This window comes from Saimiri boliviensis, chromosome 5 (genome assembly GCF_048565385.1).
Source record: "Saimiri boliviensis isolate mSaiBol1 chromosome 5, mSaiBol1.pri, whole genome shotgun sequence".
NCBI classification, from domain to species: domain Eukaryota; kingdom Metazoa; phylum Chordata; class Mammalia; order Primates; family Cebidae; genus Saimiri; species Saimiri boliviensis.
Window position 1 is genome coordinate 91,099,563 of NC_133453.1, and position 25,389 is coordinate 91,124,951.

The 25,389-nt window shown below is 35.1% G+C and overlaps 1 protein-coding gene across 6 annotated transcripts in view; it reads left to right on the forward strand.

Moving 5' to 3' along the window:
• Window positions 1-25,389, forward strand: part of ORC4 (origin recognition complex subunit 4) — a 68,582-nt gene that overhangs the window by 36,789 nt on the left and 6,404 nt on the right. For all 6 annotated transcript variants that reach the window (XM_074399725.1, XM_010330346.3, XM_010330350.3 and 3 more), the window contains 6 exons: window positions 9,063-9,138; window positions 9,543-9,628; window positions 12,514-12,562; window positions 15,735-15,886; window positions 19,058-19,231; window positions 23,893-23,979. In XM_074399725.1, the coding sequence (XP_074255826.1) occupies window positions 9,063-9,138; window positions 9,543-9,628; window positions 12,514-12,562; window positions 15,735-15,886; window positions 19,058-19,231; window positions 23,893-23,979 (624 nt within the window). The remainder of the gene's footprint in view (window positions 1-9,062; window positions 9,139-9,542; window positions 9,629-12,513; window positions 12,563-15,734; window positions 15,887-19,057; window positions 19,232-23,892; window positions 23,980-25,389) is intronic.

Genomic DNA, 25,389 nt, shown 5'->3' on the forward strand with positions numbered 1-25,389 from the left:
TCCTCTCTTCTACTTTTGACTTCTATAAGATTTGCTTTTCTTGGCTTCCATAGATGAGTGAAAACGCATGGTGTTTAACTTTCCTCTCCTGGCTTACTTCATTTAACATAACTTCTTCCAGTTCCATCCATGTTGCTGTGAATGACAGGATTTCTTTTTGTTTTTTTTAATGGCTAAAAAGTATTCCATTGTGTATATATACACATATTCGTTATCCATTCATCTGTTGTTGGACCTAAGTTGATCCGTATCATAGTTATTGTGAATAGTACAACAATAAATACAGGGGTTCAGGTGTCTCTCTGATGTAATGATTTCCTTTCCTTTATATAAATTATTAGTAGTGTGATTGCTGGACCATATGGTAGTGCTATTTGTAGTGTTTTTTGGGGAACCTTTGTACTTTCCTCAATATTGGCTGTACTAGTTTACATTCTCACCAATGGTGTATAAAAGTTCCCTTTTCTTTGCATCCTCACCAGCATTTATTATTTTTTGTTTTTCTGAAAATAGACATCCTAACTGGGGTGAGATGATACCTCACTGTGGTTTCTATTTGCATTTCCCTGATGATTAATGATGTTAAGCATTTCTTCATGTATTTGTTGGCCATGTCATTTGTTGTGTATGTCTTTTCAGAAATGTCTGTTCAAATCGTTGGCCTGTTTTTTAAGCAAATTGGTTTTTTGCTCTTGAGATATTTGAGTTCCTTTTGTAATCTGGATATGAATCTCCCATCAGATGAATAGTTTGCAAATATTTTCATTTTTTCTGTAGGTTGTTTTTTTTAGATTGTTGATTGTTTCCTTTGCTATGCAGAATCTTTTGAGTTTGATGTCATCTGATTTGTCTATTTCTTTTTTTGTTGTCTGTGATTTGGAATTCTTATTCATAAGATCTTTTCTTAGACCTAGTGTCCTGAAGTATTACAACCCTCTGTTTTCTTCTAGTAGTTTTATAATTTCAGGTCTTAACATTGAGGTCTTTGATCCATTATGAATTGGTTTTTGTGTAGGATGAGAGATGTGAATCTAGTTTCATTATTCTGCATAGGGATATCCAGTTTTCTTAGCATCATTTATTGAAGAAATTGTCCTTTCCCTAATGAATGTTCTTGGCCTTTGTAAAAGTCAGTTGGCTGTTGATAAGCAGATTAATTTTGGGGTTCTCTGTTCTGTTCCATTGGTCTACATGTCTGTTTTTATGCCAGTATCATGATGTTTTGATTACTACAACTTTGTATATATTAGAAGTTAGGTAGTAGATGTTAGGTAGTACGTTGACTCTAGCCTTATTCCTGTGCTCAGGATTGCTTTGGACATTTGGGGCGTTTTGTTGTTTCATATGAACTTTAGGATTTTTTTCCATCTTTGTGAAGAATATCATTGGTGTTTTGATAGGAATATCATTGAAACTGTAGATTACTTCTGGTAGTATAGTAATTATGACAATATTAATTCTTTCCATCTGTAAGTATGGATATCTTTTAATTTGTTTCTATCCTTTTCAATTTCTTTCTTCAGTGCTTTCTAGTTTTCCTTGTACGAAAACTATACCTCTCACTTCCTTGATTGAATTTATTCATTAGTAATTAAATTCTTTTAATAGCTCGTGTAAATGGGATTGACTTCTTGATTTTTTTCTTTTAGCTAGTTTGTTGTTAGTGTATACAAACAGTACTGGTTGTTGTACATTGATTTTGTAGCCTTCAACTTTACTGAAATTCTAAGAGTTCTTTGGTAGAGTCTCTAGGTTTTTCTATATGTAAGATTATGTCATCTGCAAAGAGGAATGAATTGACTTCCTCCTTTCCATATTGCTCTGGCTTCAAGGTCTAATACTATATTGAATAATAATGGGTAGAGTGAACATCCTTGTATTGTTCTAATTCTCACAGAAAAACTTTCAGCTTTTTCTCCATTCTCTCTGACGTTAGTTGTGTGTTTGTCATATATGGCCTTTATTATGTTGTGGTGCTTTTTTTCTATACCTATTTATTGACAGTTTCTATCATGAAGGGATGGGGAATTTTATCAAATTTTTTTCTGCATCCATTGAGATGATCATGTAGTTTTGGCCTCCATTCTATCGATGTGTTGTATGATGTTTATTGATTTGCATATGTTAAACCATCCTTGCATCTCTGGGATAAATCCCACTTGATCATGGTGAATGATCTTTTTGTATTCAGCTTACTAATACTTTGTTGAAGACTTTTGCATCTATATTCATCAGAGATACTGATTTATAGTTTTTGTTGCTGTTTTATCCTTGTCTAATTTTGATGTCAGGGTGATGCTGCCCTCATAGAATGAATTAGGAAAAATTTCCTCTGCTTGAATTTTTTGAAATAGTTTTAGAAGAATTGGCATTAATTTTTTAAGGTTTTAGTAGAATTTAAGGTTTTAGTAGAATTCAGCAGTGAAGCCATCCAGTACTGGATTTTCCTTTGTTGGGAGACTTTTTATTCCTGAAAAATGTTTTAAAATATTATTTATTTAAAAAAAGGATAAAGAGTTTAAAATTTTTAATTGAAAGAAGAAGAAATTCACTGTTAGTGTAATAGGGATTCCCTTATAGTGACTTGACACTTCAGCTTTAATTCTTCGACTTCTGACAATTTGACTATAATATGCCTCAGAGATCTGTTTGAGTTGAATCTATTTGGAGTTTTGAGCTTCAAAGCTTTGGATGTCCATTCCTCTCCAGATCTGGGAAGTTTTTAGAGACGGAGTTTCGCTCTTGTTACCCAGGCTGGAGTGCAATGGCACGATCTTGGCTCACCGCAACCTCCGCCTCCTGGGTTCAGGCAATTCTCCTGCCTTAGCCTCCTGAGTAGCTAGGATTACAGGCACGAGCCACCATGCCCAGCTAATTTTTTGTATTTTTAGTAGAGATGGGGTTTCACCATGTTGACCAGGATGGTCTTGATCTCTCGACCTCGTGATCCACCCGCCTCGGCCTCCCAAAGTGCTGGGATTACAGGCTTGAGCCACTGCGCCTGGCCTTATTTTTTTTATTAAATATGTTTTTCTCACCTTTTTCTTTTTTTCTCCTTCTGAAAGAACAATAATACAAATATTTGTTCACTTAATGATGTCTCATAAATCCTGTAGGTTTCTTCATTCTATATTTTTTTTCTTTTTGCCTATGTTATTTCAAACAATTTATCTTCAATTTAAGAAATTCTTATACTTGATGTAGTCTGTTGAAGGTCCAGTTGTATTTTCTATTTTATTCACTTCAACTGTAGGATTTCTTTTTTTTTTTTTTTTTATGGTATCCATGCTTAATTTCTTATTCAAATTACAAATTGTTTTTCTGATTTTGTGTAATTTTCTATCTGTATTCTCTTGAGTTTCACTGAGTGTTGTCAAGATTATTATTTTACATTCTTTCATTTTCTGTTATTTCCTTATGATTCCTGTCTGTTAATAGAGAATTATTGTTTTCCTTTGGAAGTGTCATGTTTTCTTGCTTTTTCATGTTTAATATGTCCCTATATTGATTGGTAAGCCTCAGGTAGAAAAGTAAAATTGCCTTTTCCAATGTTATAGAATTGATATCATAAAGAAATATTTATTTGTGTGAATGAGTCTGAAGTGTTGGTTTGGTGTGGTTCATTGGCCTTGGTTCTATTTGGATACAGTAGTATGGTCTTTGTGTAGTTTTCTTCAGTTGTAATCTACGCTAGTGTCATTTACAAGTGTCTCAGTGGCCTAGGCTGAGAGTTTGTGGTGGCAATTGTACAGCTTTGCCAGTAGTGAGTTTGCTGGGCCCTTTCTCAGTTTGGGCGCATGTGCATGTATTTGGTGGGTCAACCACCTTGGGATTGGACCCTCTGGCAGATGGAACTATTAATGTGCCCAGAAGCATAATCACATGGTTGCTCAGCTGGCCTGGGTGAATGCTTGCCAGAAACAACTCACTGGTTTGTTTCTCAGGCCCAGGAGATGCCTGGGATGCAGGTGTAAGGCTGCTTGATGCCACCAGAGGTATAGGAATACAGTTGCTTAACTGGCTTAGGGCCATATCTGCTGAGGGGTTCCACAGGGTTGTTTCTCAGGTTCAGGGTGCAGGCACAAGGCTATTCAGCTGGCTTATGGGCATGCCCACTAGGGGCGGCCTGTGAGGCTGTTTCTCAGGCCTGTGACACTGCTGCTTGGCTGGCCTAGGAACTTTTCAGCAGCATATGGCCCACTGGGCTGTTTTGTAGACCTGGGAAGTAGGTGCAGGGCTGCTCAGCTGGCCCAAAAGAGTGTCTGCCAGAGGCAATCCTCAGGGATGATTTGTAGGCCTAAGGTGTAACGCTGCCCAGCCAGCTAGGGTATGTGTCTGCTACTGGCAGTTGGCGAGTGTACTTCTCAGGTTAGGGGCATGGGCACATGATTGCTTGGCTGGTCTGCTTGGCAGGCTCAAGAATGGCCCGGAGGGCTACTTCTCAGACCCAGTCTGTGTTCACAGGGATGCTTGGCCTCCCTGTGCAAGGTGTGTATTCACCATGGGTTGCCCATAGTGCTGTTTCTCAGGTACAAGTCATGGCTCATGGCTGCTTAGCTGGGCTGAGGGCATGCCTGCCAGGGATAACCTTCTGGGCTATTTTCAGGCCCTGATTGTAGATGCAGGACCGTTGGGCAAGCCAGGGGTGTGTCTGCAGGAGGGAGGGGTACACTGTATTGTGGGGCTGTTTCTCAGGTTCTTGAGTGTGGATACATAGCTGCTCTACAAGCCCAAGGGATAGGTCAGCTGCTTGGATGCTCAGGGACCTCTCCTTCGTGGGCGAGATCCATACAGTGGTTTGGTCAGCTCGAGTGAGAGTTTGCCCTGGGTGGGACTGCCAGACTGGCCCTCTGACTAAAAGTGTGGCAGTAAGGGCCCGGTTAGGACCAGAGTTAGGCCCTACCCCTGCTGTGTAGGACCAGAGTCATAGCCAATTTTAGGCTCAGCTCCATGCAGCTAGAGTTGTGGCATTCAGCCACCTGTGTGGGTTTGATGGAATGAAGATGGAGCCCTAGTACTGGAAAGGTGCAGTGGCTACTGGCCTGCAGAGCAAGGCACACAGCAGAGGTAGCTCTGGCCTCAATGGTGCCATGCTGCAGCCCGTTGGTCTATAGGTGGGTGAGGGATGGAGAGTGCACACCTTATTTTCATGATCTGGAGCAATGCAACTGCTTGAATTCCAGCAGCTCTCCACCTTGACTCAGGGCTTGCTAGGACTGTGGGATTCTTCTGTGGTAAGGACTGTAGGTGTTTGTGGTAGCAGTGAGGGCTGGTAGGGTTCCTCTGCTTACCTTATCCTCGAAACATGAAGTCCCTTCTGATTTTGGGAAGATTTGATCCAGGTTCAGGAGATGGCGCTGCAGAGGCCAGGTGCCTACACACTGCCCTCCTGGATTTTCAGTCACTACTCATGCATTTCCACTCCGCTGCTGTACTACAGCACTCTCCCTTCAACACGCCAGACAAATCTTAGCTGTTCATTCATTGCCGTGGTCCTTTCTTGTGGGGGATATGAGCACGAGAAGTCTCTAATCAGCCATCGTGCTTAATCTTTTAAATCTACACTTAATCTTTTTAATCTGCTTGTTGTTCCCTTCCTCCCGTGTTACAGTGTCTTTTTATAAACCCCTATAGGTTTAATCAATGCACTGAAATTTAAAAGCAAAAGCATTAAGACATAGTATTTATCAGTTAATAAAATGGATCGATTATTCTTGGCCATGCTGACAGTTTGTCTACTTTTTGTTTCTTAAACCAGAGCCATATTGTGGCTCTTTGCAGTCATTTATTTGGTTTCACTACAGTGGAATCTGGAAGAGTCCATTGCCTGGCATTCCATTTTGATACAGTTTCTTGTATTCCTGATGTACTCTAATATTGACAGGTTGAAGAGATGAGGAGCATTGTTTGACTTGTGCTACTTTTGTAATTTGTTGTATGTGTGGGAGTATCCTGAAAGAAAATAGGGATTGAATAAATTATCAGATATAGTGTATTTTTAGAAAAGAACTCTCAAATAGAATAGAATAATTTTTTTTTTTTTTTTTTTTTTTTTGAGACAGGGTCTCACTCTGTTGCCCAGGCTGGAGTACAGTGGCACGATCTCAGCTCACAGCAACCTCTGCCTCCCAGAGCTCAAGCAATCCTCCCACCTCTGCCTCCCGAGTAGCTGGGACAGGCATGTGCCACCACACCCAGCTAATTTTTGTATGTTTAGTAGAGATGGAGTTTCACCATGTTGTCCAGGTTGGTCTAGAACTGCTGGGCTCAAGTGATCAACCTGCCTTGGCCTTTCAAAGTGCTGGGATTATAGGCATGAGCCACAGTGCCTAGCCATATTATATAATTATATAAATTCAAATTTTAAAACATAAGACTGTAGCCTTATGTTTGTTTTAACCTCTAATCCTAACCCCAAGATTATAGTATATTTAAAAAACTATACCTGGCCAAACAGTCTGAAATACATAAATTCAAACTATAGATAGAAGGTGTGGCTTGTAATATTATAAGGATTTTATTTAAAAAAAAATTGATATGGCTTCAAATGACAGGTTGAGCCTTATGGAAAAAAAAATTTTTTTTTAGGGGATAGGATCTCACTCTGACACCCATGCTGGAGCACGGTGGCTCTATCATAGCTCACTGTTAGCCTCAACCTCCTGGGCTTAGGTAATCCTCCTGCCTCTGCCTCCCAAAGCACTCAGATTACAGGTGTGAGCCATTGTAACCTGACCCTTAGAAAATGTTCTTCTACATGGAATTTACTGTAGACAGATTTGCTAGATACTTAAATAGAATATTCCTCCTAGTTGCATATTGGTGAATCCTATGTTTATTACAGTATTTGAAAATTTTATAATAGTTTGTGAGCATAAAAATTACTGGATGCTGGGAGGTCTAAGAAAATTATCCTGGTATGTTTGTAAAATTTAATGTTAGGAACAAAGAATGTGGAAAGGAGATGGTTATGTTGGTCATTGTAACATTAATAACCAACAAAATATTTTTAGTATATAATGTAGTTTAAATATTTGAAACGATGATAACATATTCAAGAAAAAAAGCTAACTTAAATGGTTGATTGCCTAACTAGTTACATAGTAAATTTTAGCAATACCCAGATTAGAGCTAATATTATCCAAGAGACTTGGACTCCACACGATAGTAGTGGGAGACTTCAACATTAATATTAGACATATCAATGAGACAGAAAATTAACAACGATATCCAGGACTTGAACTCAGATCTGGAGCAAGTAAACTTAATTAACATTTATAGAACTCTCCACTTTAAATACACAAAATATACACTCTTATCAGTACCACATCATACCTACTTACAGGTTTAAATGAAATATTGGTTGGCTGCTTATTTGTTATTTTCTTCCCTCATTTTTTTTTTCATGTCTCCATTATTAAGCACAATTATAAGTATACCCATTTTTAGACTGCATTCTAGCCTGGGCAATAAAGCAACACCCCTGTCCTCTCTCCCTCTTCCTCTTTCTCTTTCTTCCTCTTTTTTATTCTTTTCTTTTATTTTTTTATTCTTTTTTTTCTTTCTCTCTCTCTTTTTTTTTTTAAAAAGAATAAATATTATTTGAAGACTCACTTGCTAATATATTTATCATTTCAAACCATACACACACCCCATAAAATATTAGTGGGCTGATCCAAGCAAAGCATAAGTTGGTGTTTAAGGTCAGTGGAAAAAAAGTTATAAACCTATTACAACGCTCTTCACACATATATTAAATGGAGGTATTATTAATATCCTCATTCCTTTTAGGAAAGGATTTGAAGTGGTTTTGAATGATTCATCAAAACATAAAACATTTTATGAATTAAAACAAAATCATAACCAAGGAAAAAATATATAAGCAAAATATCAAGAGATGGAGGAAAGGAAACACCATGGATTGCTAAGAAAAACTTGCTGAAAGCAGTATTTTGAGGGAGCAACTTTTTCTCATCTGTGGATGTACTCTTATTATAGGGTCTGACCTGATCCAGAGGTGAAGAAGTACCACTGTACAGTCCTTTAGTGTTACTTCTCATTAAATGTCACTTCTCAGCTGAGCTATTACTGGTAGTATGAAAGTTGATATCTTGAGATTGTCTCCTTTTAAGAGGACCTAGAATTCCCTATGCTTTAAAAACCATACAGGTTTTCTTCAGCACTGCCTGGAAAAAACAAACAAACAAACAAACAAAAAAACATACAGGTAACCAGGAAAATTTTTTATTTTTGATATCTTGTTGTGAAACCTATATAATTTAAAATGAGGATCATATTTGCTTTTTTCCTTTTGGATAAGGTGTTGCAATGACAAATAAGTAGCATATTGCAAATACAAATAGTATTTTGTTTTGGAAAATAGTTTGCCAGTTGTCCCAGTGCCTTCACTGAGTAATCCTTTTTGTCCTAAGTTTTGATGCCATCTCTACTAATTTTTTTTTTTAAATATACAAACTGCTTTTCCCAGTTCATTTATTTTTTGATAGTATCCTATATTTTAATATTGGAAAGAATAGTCCATTTTTACTCTTTAGAAAGGTTTTTGGCATTTTCTTAAATGCAAATGGTAATATGAAGAGATATATATGATATCACAGTATAAGAGCAGTACAGTGTTACAAAAAAAATGTGTGCTGCATAGAAACCTTTAATGCAATAGGCTTTTAACTGATTATATTTAGTAGAGTAAATGTCAGAGAGATGTATAATGTACTGAGACATAAGTTTATAAGGGCCATGTCACATGTTTAATGTGACATGTAGGCAAGTAATTATTTTAGAACTTGGTTGTTTCTAAATTTTTATTAAAGGTTTGGGTAGCTGATTCAGAAAATACTGTATCAGTCCTGGCCTTTGTTTCTTCAAGAGAGTCAAATAAGAGATGTTCTAGTTAAACCTTTTATCTGTAAAGAATTTGAAAACTTATTTATTAAAGAGGTCAATTTATTTATATTCTGTTCTCACTACTTGTAGTTTAAAAAGGAATATGGACTTCTTTTTATCTTTTACCTATTATTATTTCATAATTTTTTCATATTTAGTTAATAAATCATGCTTTGAAAGAACTCATGGAAATAGAAGAAGTGAGTGAAAATATATTACAAGTTCACTTAAATGGTAAGTATGCCATCATTTTGCCATTGGAGATGATATAAACATTGTGGGGGGTTTTATATGATTAAACTAAATTGACTTGTATATTTCAAATCCATTTTAATAGATTTTGAAAAGTAGATCCATGTTTTACAGCGTCTACTTAGCATACCATACACAGTATTTTTAGAAATTAAACTAATAATAATGAAGGAGTCTCAGAAGGACTCTGGTTTTTCTTTTCTTTTCTTTAATCATTCTAATTCCAAGGATTGTTTTTTAACTCTACAGAATGTTTTTACTGATAAGTTTTAAAAGGAAATCGATGTGAACTAACAGACTTTGGGAAAATATACTTAACTGGAAAATAACCTGGTGCATCAAATACATGTGACATTTTAATTAAATACTTTTAAATGGACTTTTAGGACTGCTGCAGATCAATGATAAAATCGCCCTAAAGGAAATCACAAGGCAGTTAAATCTGGAAAATGTAGTTGGAGATAAAGTTTTTGTAAGTATCATTTCACTTATTTTATTAAATAAGCTTCAAGGTAATATCTTCATAGCACAGGTATTTTTATATTTCTGGAAGGGTAGGGAGAGGTTCCGAAATTCTAAATTGAGGCCGGCTGTGGTGGCTCACTCCTGTAATCCCAGCACTTTGGGAGGCAGAGGCAAGTGGATCACAAGGTAAGGAGTTCGAGACCAGCCTGGCCAACATGGTGAAACTGTTTTTCTACTAAAAATACAAAAATTAACTGGGCGTGGTTGCACACACTTCTAGTCCCAGCTACTCAGGAGTCTGAGGCAGGAGAATCACTTGAACCCAGGAGGCAAAGGTTGTAGTGAGTTGAAAGTATGCACTGCACTCCAGCCTTGGAGACAGAGTGAGACTGCCTCAAAAAAAAAAAAAAAAAAATTCTAAATTTAAATATAAAAGATTTTTTATAAAAATGTGTAATGTATAGGATACATTTAGTCATCAAGTCTGTACAATATTTGGATTTTTTCATAGATTTTGCTAGCTGTAAAATAGCTAAGAAATCCAAGTTTATGTAGATACTCTGAGTTTATTTCTTTTTCTATAAGGTGAATATTTTGTTTCTCTATCTCTGGAGATAAATTAACACATTTTTAAAAATACTGTGCTCCAGCAACCTATTTCTACTTTTTTTGAGTCTAGTAGCCTGTGTATGGTACAAAATGCGCTGAATTTGAAGCTGTAATAGGTGGGTTTCAGTCATGCCTTACAGCCCTTTGACTACATGATAATCCTGAGCTAAAGAGTATCTCTGAATTCAAATTCTTTGCGTGTTAATTGGGCATTATTTTATTATCTATACTTCATAGGATTATTCTAAAGAAGAAAGAACATTACACATCATTTAACTTAAAAAGTAATTTGCTAGATGCTAATGTACAAATGTAAGTTATCTTACTCTGTTTTCAGAATTTATTCATACTTCATTATCATATCATCTTATAGTCTCAGGATAGTGAACATCAGTAAAAGAAACTGACTTGAAATGTTTTGAAACTTATATTAAAGTTTTACCTTTTACCTAATATATAAGGCCTAAGGAAAACATGATAATTTAATTTTGCAGCTGCCTGAATTTTCATGATAAGATTACTTATTACTTATCCTCATACTAAATATGCATTTGGAGTGAGCTACATACATTCCAATTTCATTTTCTGGTTACTGGTGACCATGCAGTAGTATCACTCTAATCTCTGAACTGTATGCTTTGTGCTGCAGTGACACTGCCATAGTTGTGTAAGACCCCTAGCATTTATGAGTTTCTTTCTTTAATAATTAATCTATAAAAAGTTGAGTAAATTTGTCCCTTTTATGGTCTGTAGGTCTTTGAAGTGCAGTTTTGAAATGCTCCTTCTATAAGTCTAATATTCTACTTCCTGTTTAGAATGTGATGTTGAAGGTGGTGGCCTATACTAAGCCAAAGACAGTTCCTATTAAGTATGCTCAGTTTGGCTTTTGATTCCCAGTTGATCTGGATAACTGTTTCTGCCATTTTTAAATGTTACATATTCATATTGGTTTTATGTGAAATAATAAAAGGCACAATTGCTTATCATTATATTATAATCTTCACTATTATTATTATTATCACATATAGAGATTATTAGTTTAAGTTGTATCCAAAAATGTTTTGGCTGTATTCCAAGTAAGCATAGCCAAACAGGATATGATATACATAAATTCTTCAATATACTCTTGAATAGACAAAAACTACTGTAGAAATTATTAGTTTAATTCCTTCATTTTATATAAATTTGGCTTCTGCTCAGAGAGCTTAATTAGGTTGCCAAAGGTCATAAAATGGTAGAGGCTCGACACTATAAGAACCTAAGTCACTCAATCACTTAATTCAACCCACAGCTTTTCTGGTCTGATATAAGCATATATCTATATTATACATGCACAAATGCACATTTGTAGAAGTATACACTTTATATCAGATATAATCTTTTAAACAAAAGCTTGAAAGACAAGCTACCTTTGAGTAACTGATCACTGATCTCCCAACTTTGTTATGTATGTATGATTTCCCAGGCTTTGTTATGTTATAGTAAATTATGGATAATACCTCCTGGTCTGCCTATCTTGGAAATAGCATAACAACAGTGAAAGTTTTTAAAACACTTATGCTATTTTTATGTTAGATATCTCAACTGGAGAACAAATAAGTGTGTTTCTTTTCTCCTTTGTATCTCCTCAAATTTAAAGTTGGCTCTTTCTTTAAATTATGAACTCTGAATGAAATAAAAATCAATAACTTTAATGAAAAAAATATTTAAATGGGACTTCTACCCAAAATCTGGAGCACCTGGATAATGCATCTACTACCTTGTTCAGTTTCATCATTTTATCAAGAATTTAATTGCATACAAAAATGTTTTGGCTATATTCCATGTAAACACAGCCAAACATAATATGATACACATAAATTATTTAATATACTCTTGAATAGACAAACATTGTTATGGTATTTATTGTTTCACAAAGTAGAATGCATTTCTAGTTCTCAAACTATATTTAGAAAACTACCTTCAAATAAATTTAACATTCTTACAGATTTTGTCCAGAAAATATAAAATTTCTTACTTTTCTTTTTCTTCTTTGACCGGTTATCCTCAAGTTCTAAAATATAAAATTTCATATTGACATATTGCTGTTTTTATTGCTGTGCTATCTTTGCTTAAATATTTAAATTTTAGATAGGAAGTATAGGGACACTCAGCAGAGTCTGGGCAGTAGCTCTAATAACTAGAAGATACACAGTGTTTATGTAAAATCAGAGAATCAGAAAGCCCTCTTTTGTTTTTTATTTCACCAAACTTTTAGTCATTTGTTCTCATTTTGTTGTTCAGGGAAGCTTTGCTGAAAACCTTTCATTTCTTCTGGAAGCTTTAAAAAAAGGTAAATGTTAACATATTCAGCTGTATCAAAAGAAATATTTTAACTTTATTTTTTCCTTGATTATAAAGGTAATACAAGCTTTTGCCAAAAGAAAAACTCATACAATACAGAAACATAAAAAAGAAACAATGATCACTGTATTCCCACTATTATAACAGTGATTATCTCAATTAGCATTTGATTTCTTATCTTTATGCACCTGCTGTATATTATTGATAGAGATAAATTTAACATTTTACAAGAATAAAATTATCTTACCTATTTTGTAATCAGTGAATTTTGGTCTGCATCACCATTTTTATGATTCTCATCTTGTTTTATTAGGTGCTATTTATTAATCACCAATTATGGACTTGTGTTTCTCATTTTTTATAATTAAGAAGAGATACTTAGATGATCATCCAGATATTTCCTGGGGTAAATTTCTGTGGGTAGAATTCTGGGTTAAAAGGCACTGTCTTTAAAAGAATGAACACTACTAAATTACTTTAAAGATTCACTTTATAAAAATACTCGAAGGCCGGGCGCGGTGGCTCAAGCCTGTAATCCCAGCACTTTGGGAGGCCAAGGCGGGTGGATCACGAGGTTAAGAGGTCGAGACCATCCTGGTCAACATGCGAAACCCCGTCTCTACTAAAAATACGAAAAATTAGCTGGGCATGGTGGCATGTGCCTGTAATCCCAGCTACTCAGGAGGCTGAGGCAGGAGAATTGCCTGAACCCAGGAGGCGGAGGTTGCGGTGAGCCAAGAACGCGCCATTGCACTCCAGCCTTGGTAACAAAAGCGAAACTCCGTCTCAAAAAATAAAAAATAAAAAATAAATAAATAAAAATACTCGATAGTACCTTTTTCTTCACAACCTCAAAAACAATTATTTTTATGTTTGCCCATCTAATAGAAAATCTTTCATCTCAGCCGGGCGCAGTGGCTCAAGCCTGTAATCCCAGCACTTTGGTAGGCTGAGGCGGGTGGATCACGAGGTCAAGAGATCGAGACCATCCTGGTCAACATGGTGAAACCCTGTCTCTACTAAAAATACTAAAAAAAAAAATTAGCTGGGCATGGTGGCGTGTGCCTGTAATCCCAGCTACTCAGGAGGCTGAGGCAGGAGAATTGCCTGAACCCAGGAGGTGGAGGTTGCGGTGAGCTGAGATCGCGCCATTGCACTCCAGCCTGGGCAACAAGAGCGAAACTCTGTCTCAAAAAAAAAAAAAAAAGAAAGAAAGAAAATCTTTCATCTCTTAGTTTAATTGGAATAATTTTGTTCTTTTATTTGTGTAATTTTGATTAATTTGCATAATTCTGATAGTGGTGATGCTTATCATTTCACATTTTTATTGACCTTTGATATTTCCTGGTTTATGTACAGTCATGTGCCACATAACACTTTTAATTCAATGATAGACCACATATGTGACAGTGGTCCTATTAGACTTTAAAACTGTATTTTTACTGTACCTTTTTTGTATTTAGATATGTTTAGATACACAAATACTTCCTATTGTGTTACAGTTGCCTACACTGTCACATGCTTACAGGTTCATAGCCTAGGAGCAATAGGCTATGCCATGTATCCTAGGTGTGTAGTAGGCTATACCATCTAGGCTTATGTAAGTACACTCTGAGGATGCTTGTACAATGATGCAGTAACCTACAATACATTTCTCAGAACGCATCTGTGTTGTTAAGGGAAACATGACTGTATTTCCTGTTGGGTCTTTGACCTGTTTTGGTAATATTTATCTTATACTTATTTATTGGAATTTTTGTGTTTTATTTTTCTCTTCCCTTAAGTTTGGTTTGGACTTTACTGCTGAACTAGAGTTTTACGTTTTCCACAGTTACGTTTATCTAGAAAGTTTTTTCTCTCCTTCAGATTATGAAAACATTGATCCATGTTTTCATTTAATATATATATTTGTAATTCATAATTTGTTTAGAAATTTTGATTTGACCTGTAAAGTAGGGATGTAACTTTGAATAGACTAATTTTCCCCACTGATGTATAATGCAATATTTTATCAAATACTAAAATTTTGTATTAGTACATAGGTCTCTTTATAGACTTTTAAGTAATCCCTCTGGTTTTGTACCAGTATTAAATCATTTAGGCACTGTATTTGTTATTTGTTGAAGTAAGTCTTTCTTTTGTCATATAATAGTTTTACTTTTTAACACAAATATAAAGGCTGTAAGCCTAAGGTAAAAGGGATTCTTTTACTAAAGTAGTTTCCATCATTGAAGTGAGAAAAATGTAACCAAAGAAAATCCTGTGGAACTTTTCCCCATGAAAAGCATTTTAGTTGAAATGCTGAAAGTCGTGCTTAAAGGGAGTTAAAGTGCTTTAGTTAAACTTTATAATCTAACCATTGTTTATAAAAAGTATTTCTATGAGAAATATACTTTGCATTTCTACTGAGTAAACAACTCTCTTTTAAAGCATTAGTATAGTTCATTAAGTAGTGACTTCCTTTATATTTTAACCCTAAATGTTTTGGTTCTATATAGGTATAGAAAAGTCTTTTGCCAATTTTGTAATCATTAAATAAGAATTATGTTTACATAATTATAAAAATAATAGTCTTTAGTCATTTAAATGATTTTTGACATTTTCAAACAAACTAGAGTCTAGGAACTAAACTGAACTTTTTTTTTTTTTTTTTTTTTTTTTTTTTTGAGACAGAGTTTCATTCTTGTTGCCCAGGCTGGAGTGATCTTGGCTCAGTGAAAACTCTGCCTCCCCAGTCAAGAGATTCTCCTGCCTCAGCCTCCTAAATAGCTTGGATTACAGGCACCCACAAGCATGCCCAGCTAATTTTTGTATTTTTTTTTTTAATAAGAGATGGGGTTTCACCATGTTGGTCAAGCTAGTCTCAAACCCCTGACCTTAGGTGATCCACCCACCTCAGCCTCCCAAAGTTCTGGGATTGCAGGCATGAGGCACCGTGCCTGGCCTAGACTGAACTTCTGGAGAGCAGTGGGGGCTATCGTTGTCCTTTGAATAATTTCTTTTGTTGAATGAATGTACATGCATCAGTAAATGCCCTACCCAAAGTATGCTATCAGTATGTTTGTAGAATTAAGTTTTAAAACCTGAAATATAGTAAATAGTTTAGAAACTGAGGAAAGGTGGATATAATTTCTTCTTGTAATGCTCTTATTTTATCTTAGGTGACCGAACTAGCAGTTGCCCAGTGATCTTCATATTAGATGAATTTGATCTTTTTACTCATCATAAAAACCAAACACTTCTCTATAATCTTTTTGACATTTCTCAATCTGCACAGACCCCAATAGCAGTTATTGGTCTTACATGTAGATTGGTAAGTCTTTCTCTTTATTAAAAAATTTGTTTATAATATTTTAAAGTTCAATCTTAATTGCTGACACTACTAGTCTTTTTTCACTTATTTTGTCATTATGTTAGACATTTAAAAAAATTTGTTTCAGCAGTATTTATCCTGCTTTTCAACTCAAATTGGGGAAAATGGGTAAATGGTTATCTTAGCACATTAATAAATACCTCCCTCCTCCCAGTAAAATAACTGAAAAAAAAAAAACTGAAGATTATGCTAATAAATATAATTTCTCCTTTCCTGCAGCTCTTTTTCAGAAAAGTGAAACTTTATACTAATTCATATTTCATCAGTTCTCCTTCCAGTGCTGTTTCTCTATAGAGTGACTGTCATTTGCCCTTCCTTCCCTGTACTCTCTAGCTTACTTATGATATATGGCTTTAGTATAAACCTCCCTTATACAACACTGGCTGGTGCTCCGCATATCTTTATTTCTCCTTGCCAAAAGCAGCAGGCTATGACAGGGATCAAAGAAGCACCCTCCTTCTTGCCAAAAACAAAAAATCTTCCTTTGGGTGGAAGTAGCTGTGGCAAGTGTTGTTGACCCAGTGAAGGACCAAATAAAAGGTCAGTAGCTTCTTAGCAGTGTCATCAGATGTTCTTTTTTGTTCTGTATATATAATTCTCCAACTGTTTAGTTCTTTCAAGTGTAATTTTTTTTTTTTTCCCTGAGATAGAGTCTTGCTCTGTTGCCCAGGCTTGAGTACAGTGGCGTGATCTCGGCTTACTGCAACCTCCACCTCTCGGGTTCAAGTGATTCTCCTGCCTCGGCCTCCTGAGTAGCTGGGACTACAGGCATCTGCTACCATGCCTAGCTAATTTTTGCATTTTTAGTAGAGACGGGGTTTCACTATGTTGGCCAGGCTGCTCTTGAACTCCTGACCTCATGATCTGCCTGCCTCGGCCTCCCTAAGTGCTGGGATTACAGGTGTGAGCCACCATGCCTGGCCTGAAGTGCATTTTTATCTCTATCCATGTTTATAGGGAGAAAGTAAAAGGATAGAGAGAGTAGTGACTTTGTCAGCAAGCATCTTCTTCCCCATTGGGAGTAATCCCATTTTTGTTTTTTTATTTTGTTTTTACTACTCCCTGTATGCCCACGTTGCCAACTTCTGTCATTACTACCTACTACAAAGACATCATGTACTTCCACCTCTTTTCATTTCCAAGTTTAGGCTCTTAATTGTTGCTTGTGTAGATTATTACTTTCACTGTCTACCTATATGGGTGACCTAGAACTCTTTCTTAATAGAAAATAAATGTGCAATATCTGTATCTCTGAATATAACCTTTCTTCCCTTTCAGTTCACATACCGGCACTATACTTTTATTTGACCTCATAAAAACATTCAAAATTTTTTATTCACCCTCCCGCCTCTACCTTAGGCTGTTAGTCTTTCCTGTCCTCCTTCTCAAACTAACCATGATCTCATTTTGCTCACTTGAATTCTCTCCACTATATCATGATTTTTTGACCTAGGTATTATGAGAGTCATCTGACTAGACATGGAAATGTGTATTTCTGGGCTTAACCAACCCACCTTTTAAAAAACTTTATTCTGTAATGTTTCAACAGTATACATAGGAGAGAATAAATAATGAACCCTGAATTCCCTTCTCCACTCATTGTCAAGATTCAGTTACTACAGACTAGTTGTATTTATCCTCTGCATCTCCCTTCATTCCCTCCCTTCATTATTTTGAGGCAAAAACTAGGTATTATGTCATTTTATTGGTATTTTATAATGTCTTTTTAGGAGATAAGTGCTCTTTAAAAATATATTTCCCTAATATAATTGTTAAATTAGCTGTAATTTCTTAAAGTCATCAAATAGCATGTCAATGTTCATATTTGGGGTTGGGAGTTGTTTAAAACGACTTTATTAAGATATAATGTATACCACGCAATTCGCTCATTTAAATCATACAATTAACAGAGTTTTTGTTTATTTATAGAGTTGTGCACTTATCACCACAATTTAAGAGCCTCATACCTTTAAGACTTCACCTCAATCCCATTCCCTCCCCAGCCCTAGGCAATGACTACCTTGACTTATTTTTGAATCATACAACATATAGTTTTGTGTGAGTGGCTTCTTTAACATGTTTTCAGGGTTGATCTGTGTTAGAGCATATATCAGTCCTTTATTCCTTTTTATTGCCAAATAATATTCTGTTGTATAGATATACTACACTTTGTTTATCCATTCATCAGTGGATGGACATTTGGGTTGTTTACATTTCTTAAGCTATTAAAAATAATACTGCTGCAGACATTCACATACACTTTTTTTTTGCAGTTACCTGGTTTCATTTCTCTTAGTTGTATACCTTGGAGTGTAACTGTAGAGTAATATGGTATTTTGCGTACTGTAACATATTTTGAAAAATTGCTCAAGTTCAGTTTTAAAAAGGGATTTAGGAATGACCGTTCCTGCCATGTATGTGACTCAGGAAGACAGCTTACCTATTGTGCTTTTGATGTCTTGGATAGTTCCAATGCCTATCAGTTTCGTGGAAGTATTTTCTTCATTTAAGAACACTTTATATGTCCTTAAAAGTAGTACCTGTTAGTTATCCTTTGGTTTTTAGTGTTCTTTGACAGTAAATTTGATTCCTGTTTTCTTAAGGAAAAATAGCACAAATACAAATAGGGTCTAAAAACATTACTATTAAAAAAAAAAAAAAAAGCCAGAAGTTAACTTACAAATGCCATGTTGCATTTCTACTACTTTCCTCTCCTAATGTTGGTTCCTGCTATCTATCATGCTATTAATTTTTTAATCTCAGTTCTTCTATTCCTTATTGAAACTCTTGATGTTACTGTGACTTGTAGCTCTTCAATAGTCAGTTAACAATCATATTGGGTCTTGGAATGTTACAGATTAGCTAAGAGTAACATGGTAAGAAAAAGACATGGCATGACCAAGCCAGCAGATGCGGGCAGGGGGAGGTGATTATTTAGTTTGCATAGAATGCTTTAAGTGTTTATATATTATAGACTAAACATTAATAATTGTAAGTGATAGTTTACTTGTACCTCTAACGTTGATACAGTGGTTTTGTTTTGTTTTGTTTTGTTTTGTTTTGTTTTGTTTTTAAACATGCATCTTACAGAGATTTCTGTTTGTTTTTAAGGATATTTTGGAACTCTTAGAAAAAAGAGTGAAGTCACGATTTTCTCACCGTCAGATACACTTAATGAATTCATTTGGTTTTCCACAGTATGTTAAAATATTTAAAGAACAGTTATCTCTACCTGCAGAATTTCCAGAGAAGCTTTTTGCTGAGAAGTGGAATGAGAATGTTCAGGTAACTTAAAGGGAATACAGTTAAATGTTCCTTACTATATGATTTAAAGCAATTAAAACACAAATTTTAGAAATTAGTAAATTAACATAAAGCTTCTAATATTGCTGGGGTATAAAGCTGCTGGAATACAAACTATGTACTTTTTAAAAATTTTCTTCTGAAAACAGACAGTTGAAATGTCATATCTCCTAAATTCTCTCTCTCTTTTTTTAAAAGACAGGCTTTCACCATGTTGGTCAGGCTGGTCTTGAACTTCCAACCTCAGGTGATCTACCTGTCTTGGCCTCCAAAGTGCTTGGGTTACAGGTGTGTGCCACCATGCCCGGCCAAATTCTATCTCAAAAGAACATCACAGTTAAGCTTAGGATTTCTGTTAGTAGTTTGATATTTTACATTTTTAGCAATAATAATAACTAGTAAATAATGATAAATGTTAGTGAGTCATACCTATTATGTGTGGATTTTTTGTTTTCCAGTTTTCATTAGCAACTTCAGCTTTTATTTTGTTGGGCCTTAAGAAGCAGTCCAGCTTGTGGCACCTCTGGTTATATTATCTAATAGGTGATCACATCTCACAGTCCCTGGAGACCTGACAGTCTTAGATACAAAGGCAGATTCTTACGTTGTTTTAAAGATTTGGCAAGCCTTTGAGACTGTCAGTTTACCTGTGCTTAAAATATGTTCAACACACTAGCATCTTTTTAATCTTATGCTGACAAGAGGTTTCAGTTGGGAAAGAGAAAGGAGGGAGTATGCAGGTGAATGTGTATTTACTAACATAATTGAAAAACATTGTTAATGAATAAGTCCTTTATGGTAGACTCTCAAAAATAATTGGCCTCTTGAGAGTGAAAAATAATATAGAGTCCCTGGTTCTGAAGGAATTGGGGAAAACTGATTTATAATATTAAAATACTGGTATGGATAATTAGATCTTTGAATAGAATTGCACAGTCTATATTCACTGACTCTATAAAAAAGATTGTTTTATTTTAAAACAATAGTGATAGATTGTATTTTTACCATGAATTCTTAAGTACCAATGCTAAATTGGAAGCATTTTGCATTAGTTTGTTCTTTAAATGATTATTGTTTTGATTATAAAATATAGTCTCATGAAGGCACTATTTTGTCACATTTCATTTTTTTAATCATAAAAGTTTATTGAACAAAATTTAATCAGTGCAAAAGAATAGATGATAAATAGTGGAAGTTTCCCTTTAAACTGTGCCAATTCTCCTTTCTACTATGGAGTAATTATTTAGTCTATAACATTGCAGAGTTTATGTACATGCTAAATGTGTTGTTTTTACAGAAAGGACTCAAAGCCTACATATTTTTATATTACTTTTTTTCCCATTGTTATGACCGATAGCTTCCTCTTCAGTACAACTCTTCATAATTCTATGTTAAAATTGCTGACATTATCTTTAAAATTCAGATATTATACCTTGATATAATTAGGTATGGATCCTCTCTTCTACTCAAATTAATCTTGCCTGGGACTCAGATCTTTCAGTTACCTGTGGTCAGTGTCTTTGATACTGTTTCTAATTATAGGATTCCATCTATGGGAGCACTTTCTTTGTAGCTGGTACTCCCACAGTGTCCCCTCTTACTGGGGTCTGGTGTGGACCAGACCTCTGGATCTTTAGCTTTTAGGTCTACTTTTCAGTGCCTCACAGACTTTTCATCTTCTATAACTCCTAAACTGATTGTCTTATTCCACCAGTATGTTTTTTTGGTTGTTTTAGATTCAGTGTAGTCTTTCATTCAGTGTAGTCTTTCATTTAAATGTCTGTACTTTCCATGGGCTCTTATTTTTTCCATACCTGCTCACACTTAATCTTCCTAAAGTGACTACATGGTCCAGGTTGCATTGTGCCATCCTTCATCCCCTGCCCTTCCCAACTGTCTTGCATTCTGAACATCCAAAAGTGGGTATATAAATAAAGAGGATGCTGGGAGTCACTGGTGAACAAGCATAACTCTGCGTGACTTGGAAAATAGTAACCATCTGTTAGTAGCATAGCTCAGCTCTAGCTTTCTAGACTTTTGTTGCATGCCTTAAATCCCCTGAATGTGAGCACTATCCTGTCATCTTTTTGATAGTCATAATAGTAGGTTTCATTAAGTAGAACCAGCATCACTGGTGTTTGTGTCTCTGAGTTCTAATATTTTCTTCCCCTATCCTGATTGTCTTATGCCTCTCTTTGGTATGTGAATAAAATGAGCTTCACTTGAAAAATTTGTCAGCACCATGGTCAGAGTCCCTGCCTTGAGGAGTAGGGTGGTAGCTGCATTAAAGGAGCTATTCTTACTCTTAGTGCTGATAATCCAGCAGGTTACTTTTAACGGCAAGATTAAACCAAAAGCAATGATACAGATCACAGGTCACACATAGAATCTCATCCAAGAAATATCTTCAGGATAAGATTGAACATGGATATCCTGCCTAATTTGAAGGTTTGTTTTAGCCCTACTTCACATGACTCAAGTAAACAGAGTAGACTCTATCTTACCATGGCAGTATAACAGAGATCCTTTAAAAAGAACATTTGAAGGAATCATACCTTATTCTCAAATGAAATCTCCCAAAGTATTGTAGCTAAGTTCAACTGGTTATTGATAATAGCCTTATCCTCAAATAGGGTATGGTGTTTGAATCAAGATGGCATTAAAAATGTAATAAAAGAGGTAGACAATTTTTTCGTTTGTTTAAGTGGCTCATGTATATAAGGTAGGCATTTTTAAAAGCAGATTAAGTAATTATAGAAGCAAGAAGGTGACAACTTTCAGAAAGAGAGGGAGTTGGAGTCAAACCACTAAAACTAAAGAGATGAAATAGCAAGGTGGAGTACAGAAGACTCATCTCTGAAGCATCATGTCAAAGAGAGGCAAATACAGGTTTTAAAAATAATTGATTCTTGCAAAGAAAAGTTTTAGAATGAATTTTGTCCCAGGTGATTTTCTTTAGTTGTCCTAAGTGCTCTGATTTTACCACATCAATGTTTACAAGTTACAGATTACAGAAGCCAAGACTATAGTTTGCCTGTGATATTTAGCCACATATTTGTCTTCAATATTGCAATTTTAAAACTGTGGAAAAGCTAAAAAAATTTTATAATTTCCAAAAGGTTTGTATTACTTTGCTTTGTTATTTTATGTTCACCTTGTGTACTTCTAAGGATATTCTACCATGTTTGTGACAGAAAAATATACATATAGTAACAGGAGGCCCTTTAAAATACAAAGAGAAGACTAGAAACAATAACAAGGGAGTGGGAACTATAATTAAGACAATCTATTTCCTGAGAGTATAAAATTTGATTCCAGTGGACTAGAACTTACTTCTGAATCTGGGCTTCTTAGAGTAGAAAAAGTAGACATGTAGTTATAGCTCTAGAAAATACAAAAATGCTTAGTTTTTTGGGCTTCTCTTTTAAAGAGAAAAAGAATCCTTATTCCATGCAGATGACTTTTGAAAAATTATGTCAATCTTTTCTAAGCCTTTCTTGGCTCATTGACCTCAGAATTGACTCTCTTTTCATGTAATCTTTTCTTCAGTGCCAGTGTTCCTCACCTTCCATTCAACCCTAATACACCGCAGTCACTGGCCTCTTTAGATGCTGCTTTCTCAAAGGGCCCTGGTGATCTTTGAATTTCTAAAGCCATTAGCCTCTTCTCAAATATATCTTATCTAAATTTTACAAAGTAGTTTATATCATTGAATCCCACTTCTCTCTTGAAACTTTCTTCCCTTATTTTCTAGACCTCTGCTCTGTCTTGGATTCTCTTCCAGTCTTTGGTATCTTTCTTACTTTCTTAGTTTTTCTCTTTTCCCACCTAATACTTAAATATTGATAATCCAAGATTCATTTCTTGACATTTCACTTTTCACAGGCCATTTTGTTTCCCACAGATCATCTGTGATTTTTATCTTCTACTTTTCAAACACTTCCTTCTTTTCTGCTACCAGCTAATTCTCTACCAGATGTATCTCCTATAAATTGTCTTATTTTTCCTTTGTCTTAATACAACTCAGATAATTCAGACCCTCCTTACCTCTTGTCTGGACAGCTACCTCCAATTGGGTTTTTCTGCCTTTGTTTTTTTTTTTTCTGTTTTTTTTTTTTTTTTTTTTGTACATTCATTTTGCCAGTAACTGAAACTCCAGTATGTGACTACTCATTTTCTGCCAATACACCATGATTTTCCTACTACTCATGTTGTTCCCTGTAACTGAAATGGTCTTCCCTCTTTTTTAAATCTCTTGTCTCATCCAGTTTAAGCATTCTTTACAATGCTTTACCTTGTTTATCTAGGTACAGTAACTCATGCTCTTGTGTTTTTGTGCTGCATTTTGTTCATTTCACTAGTATGACTGTGTAGTTTCCCTTATTCAAGTAGAAATTTTGAGTTAGCAAGGATTGTTTTGTCATTGTGTTCATTGAATTAATGTAAAGAACATGATAGGAAAATCAGTAGACTGGAAAGTTTCTTTTGATTTTAGTGTTCTACAAATAAGACCAGCATCTGTTTACTAATGAATTAACATTAGTTAGAGTTAATAAGGTACACCAACCAGTAAGGCAAAGGATTATATAGGTTTTAAACCACATCTCTCCTCAATTTTGACTTTTTTTTTTTTCCCCCTTTAGTGTCTCTCAGAAGAGAGAAGTGTGCAGGAGGTACTACAGAAGCATTTCAATATCAGCAAAAACCTGCGGTCATTACACATGCTATTGGTTTGTATTAGTTTTGTTTTTATTGCTTGTTGATGTTTTTTGTTTTTTAATAGTAATGGGGTCTCACTTTGTTGCCCAGACTGGTTTCGAATTCCTGGCCTTAAGCCATCCTCCCATCTCTACCTCCCAAAGTGCTGACATTACATGCATCAGCCTCTGTGCTCTGCCTACCTACTCTTATCATTTTCTGTCTTTCACTAGTTAATTAAGTTGTTATGGGAATTGCTTAAACCTGTAGGTAAATTTTGGGAGAATCCACATGCTTACTACATTGAGTGTTGCAAATCCTGGAATAGGCTTCATATCTCCTTTTATTTAATTTCTTGTCTGATTACTTGTATCAGCATTTTAGTTTTTACTACACAGATCACTTAATGTGTATACCTAAGTATTTATTTTTTGTTAAAAAATTGTAAATGGTGTTTTGAGGTTTTTGTTTCCACATATTCTTTACATATAGAATATGTGATTACATACACACACACACACACACACACACACACACACACATACATTATATAGAAATGTGACTTTTATGTGTTGATTTTATAGTCTATGCTGAACTCACTTATTCTAGGAGGATTTTTTTTTTCTTTCCAATCTGTACGCCTTTTATTTCTTATCTTGCCTTTTTGCAATGGCTAGAATTTCCAGTGTTATGTTGTATTAAAGAGTGAGAGTGGACATCTTTCTTGTTCCCAGTCTTGGGAAGAAAGGATTCAAACTTTTATCATTAAGTATGATGTTAGCTATAGGTTTTTTTATACATGTTCATTATCAAGTACAGGTAATCCTCATCTTTGTAACTTGCTGAGAGTTTATGATAAATGGGTGTTGGATTTTGTCAAATGCTTATTCTTGATCATTTGACATGATCATATTTCTCTTTATCCTGTTGATATATATATATATACCTGGAATAAATCCTACTTGGTCATGGTGTTTTGCCAAGTAATTATATCTTAAGCTTATATAATACCAATATCAAACAAGAAGTACTTAATTGTTCTGCAAATTAACTTTCTTCACTAAGAGTATTTGGTTTTAGTCAATATTTCTAGAAAAATTACAGCAAATACCTTTCAAGCAGAAGATAGTTTTGATTTTGTAGAAAGGTCATTTATAATAATAATAGAATAATAATGATAGTAGCTACCATTTATTGACTAGCACATAAGCCAAGTACTGTAGATACTAGTAGTACCTATATTATGTCTGACCATTGGAATAATCTTACTTTTTATCCTTACCCCTAAAGAAATTGAGGCTCCTTAAAGCTAAATAACTTGCCCAAGGTCACAGTACTAGTAGATAACAAAGCTAGGACTCAATCCAGAGTTCTCTGGCTTCAGGTTTGTGTCCTACTTGACTGTATGGTTCACTCATGTTTATATACAAGTTCTCTTTCCT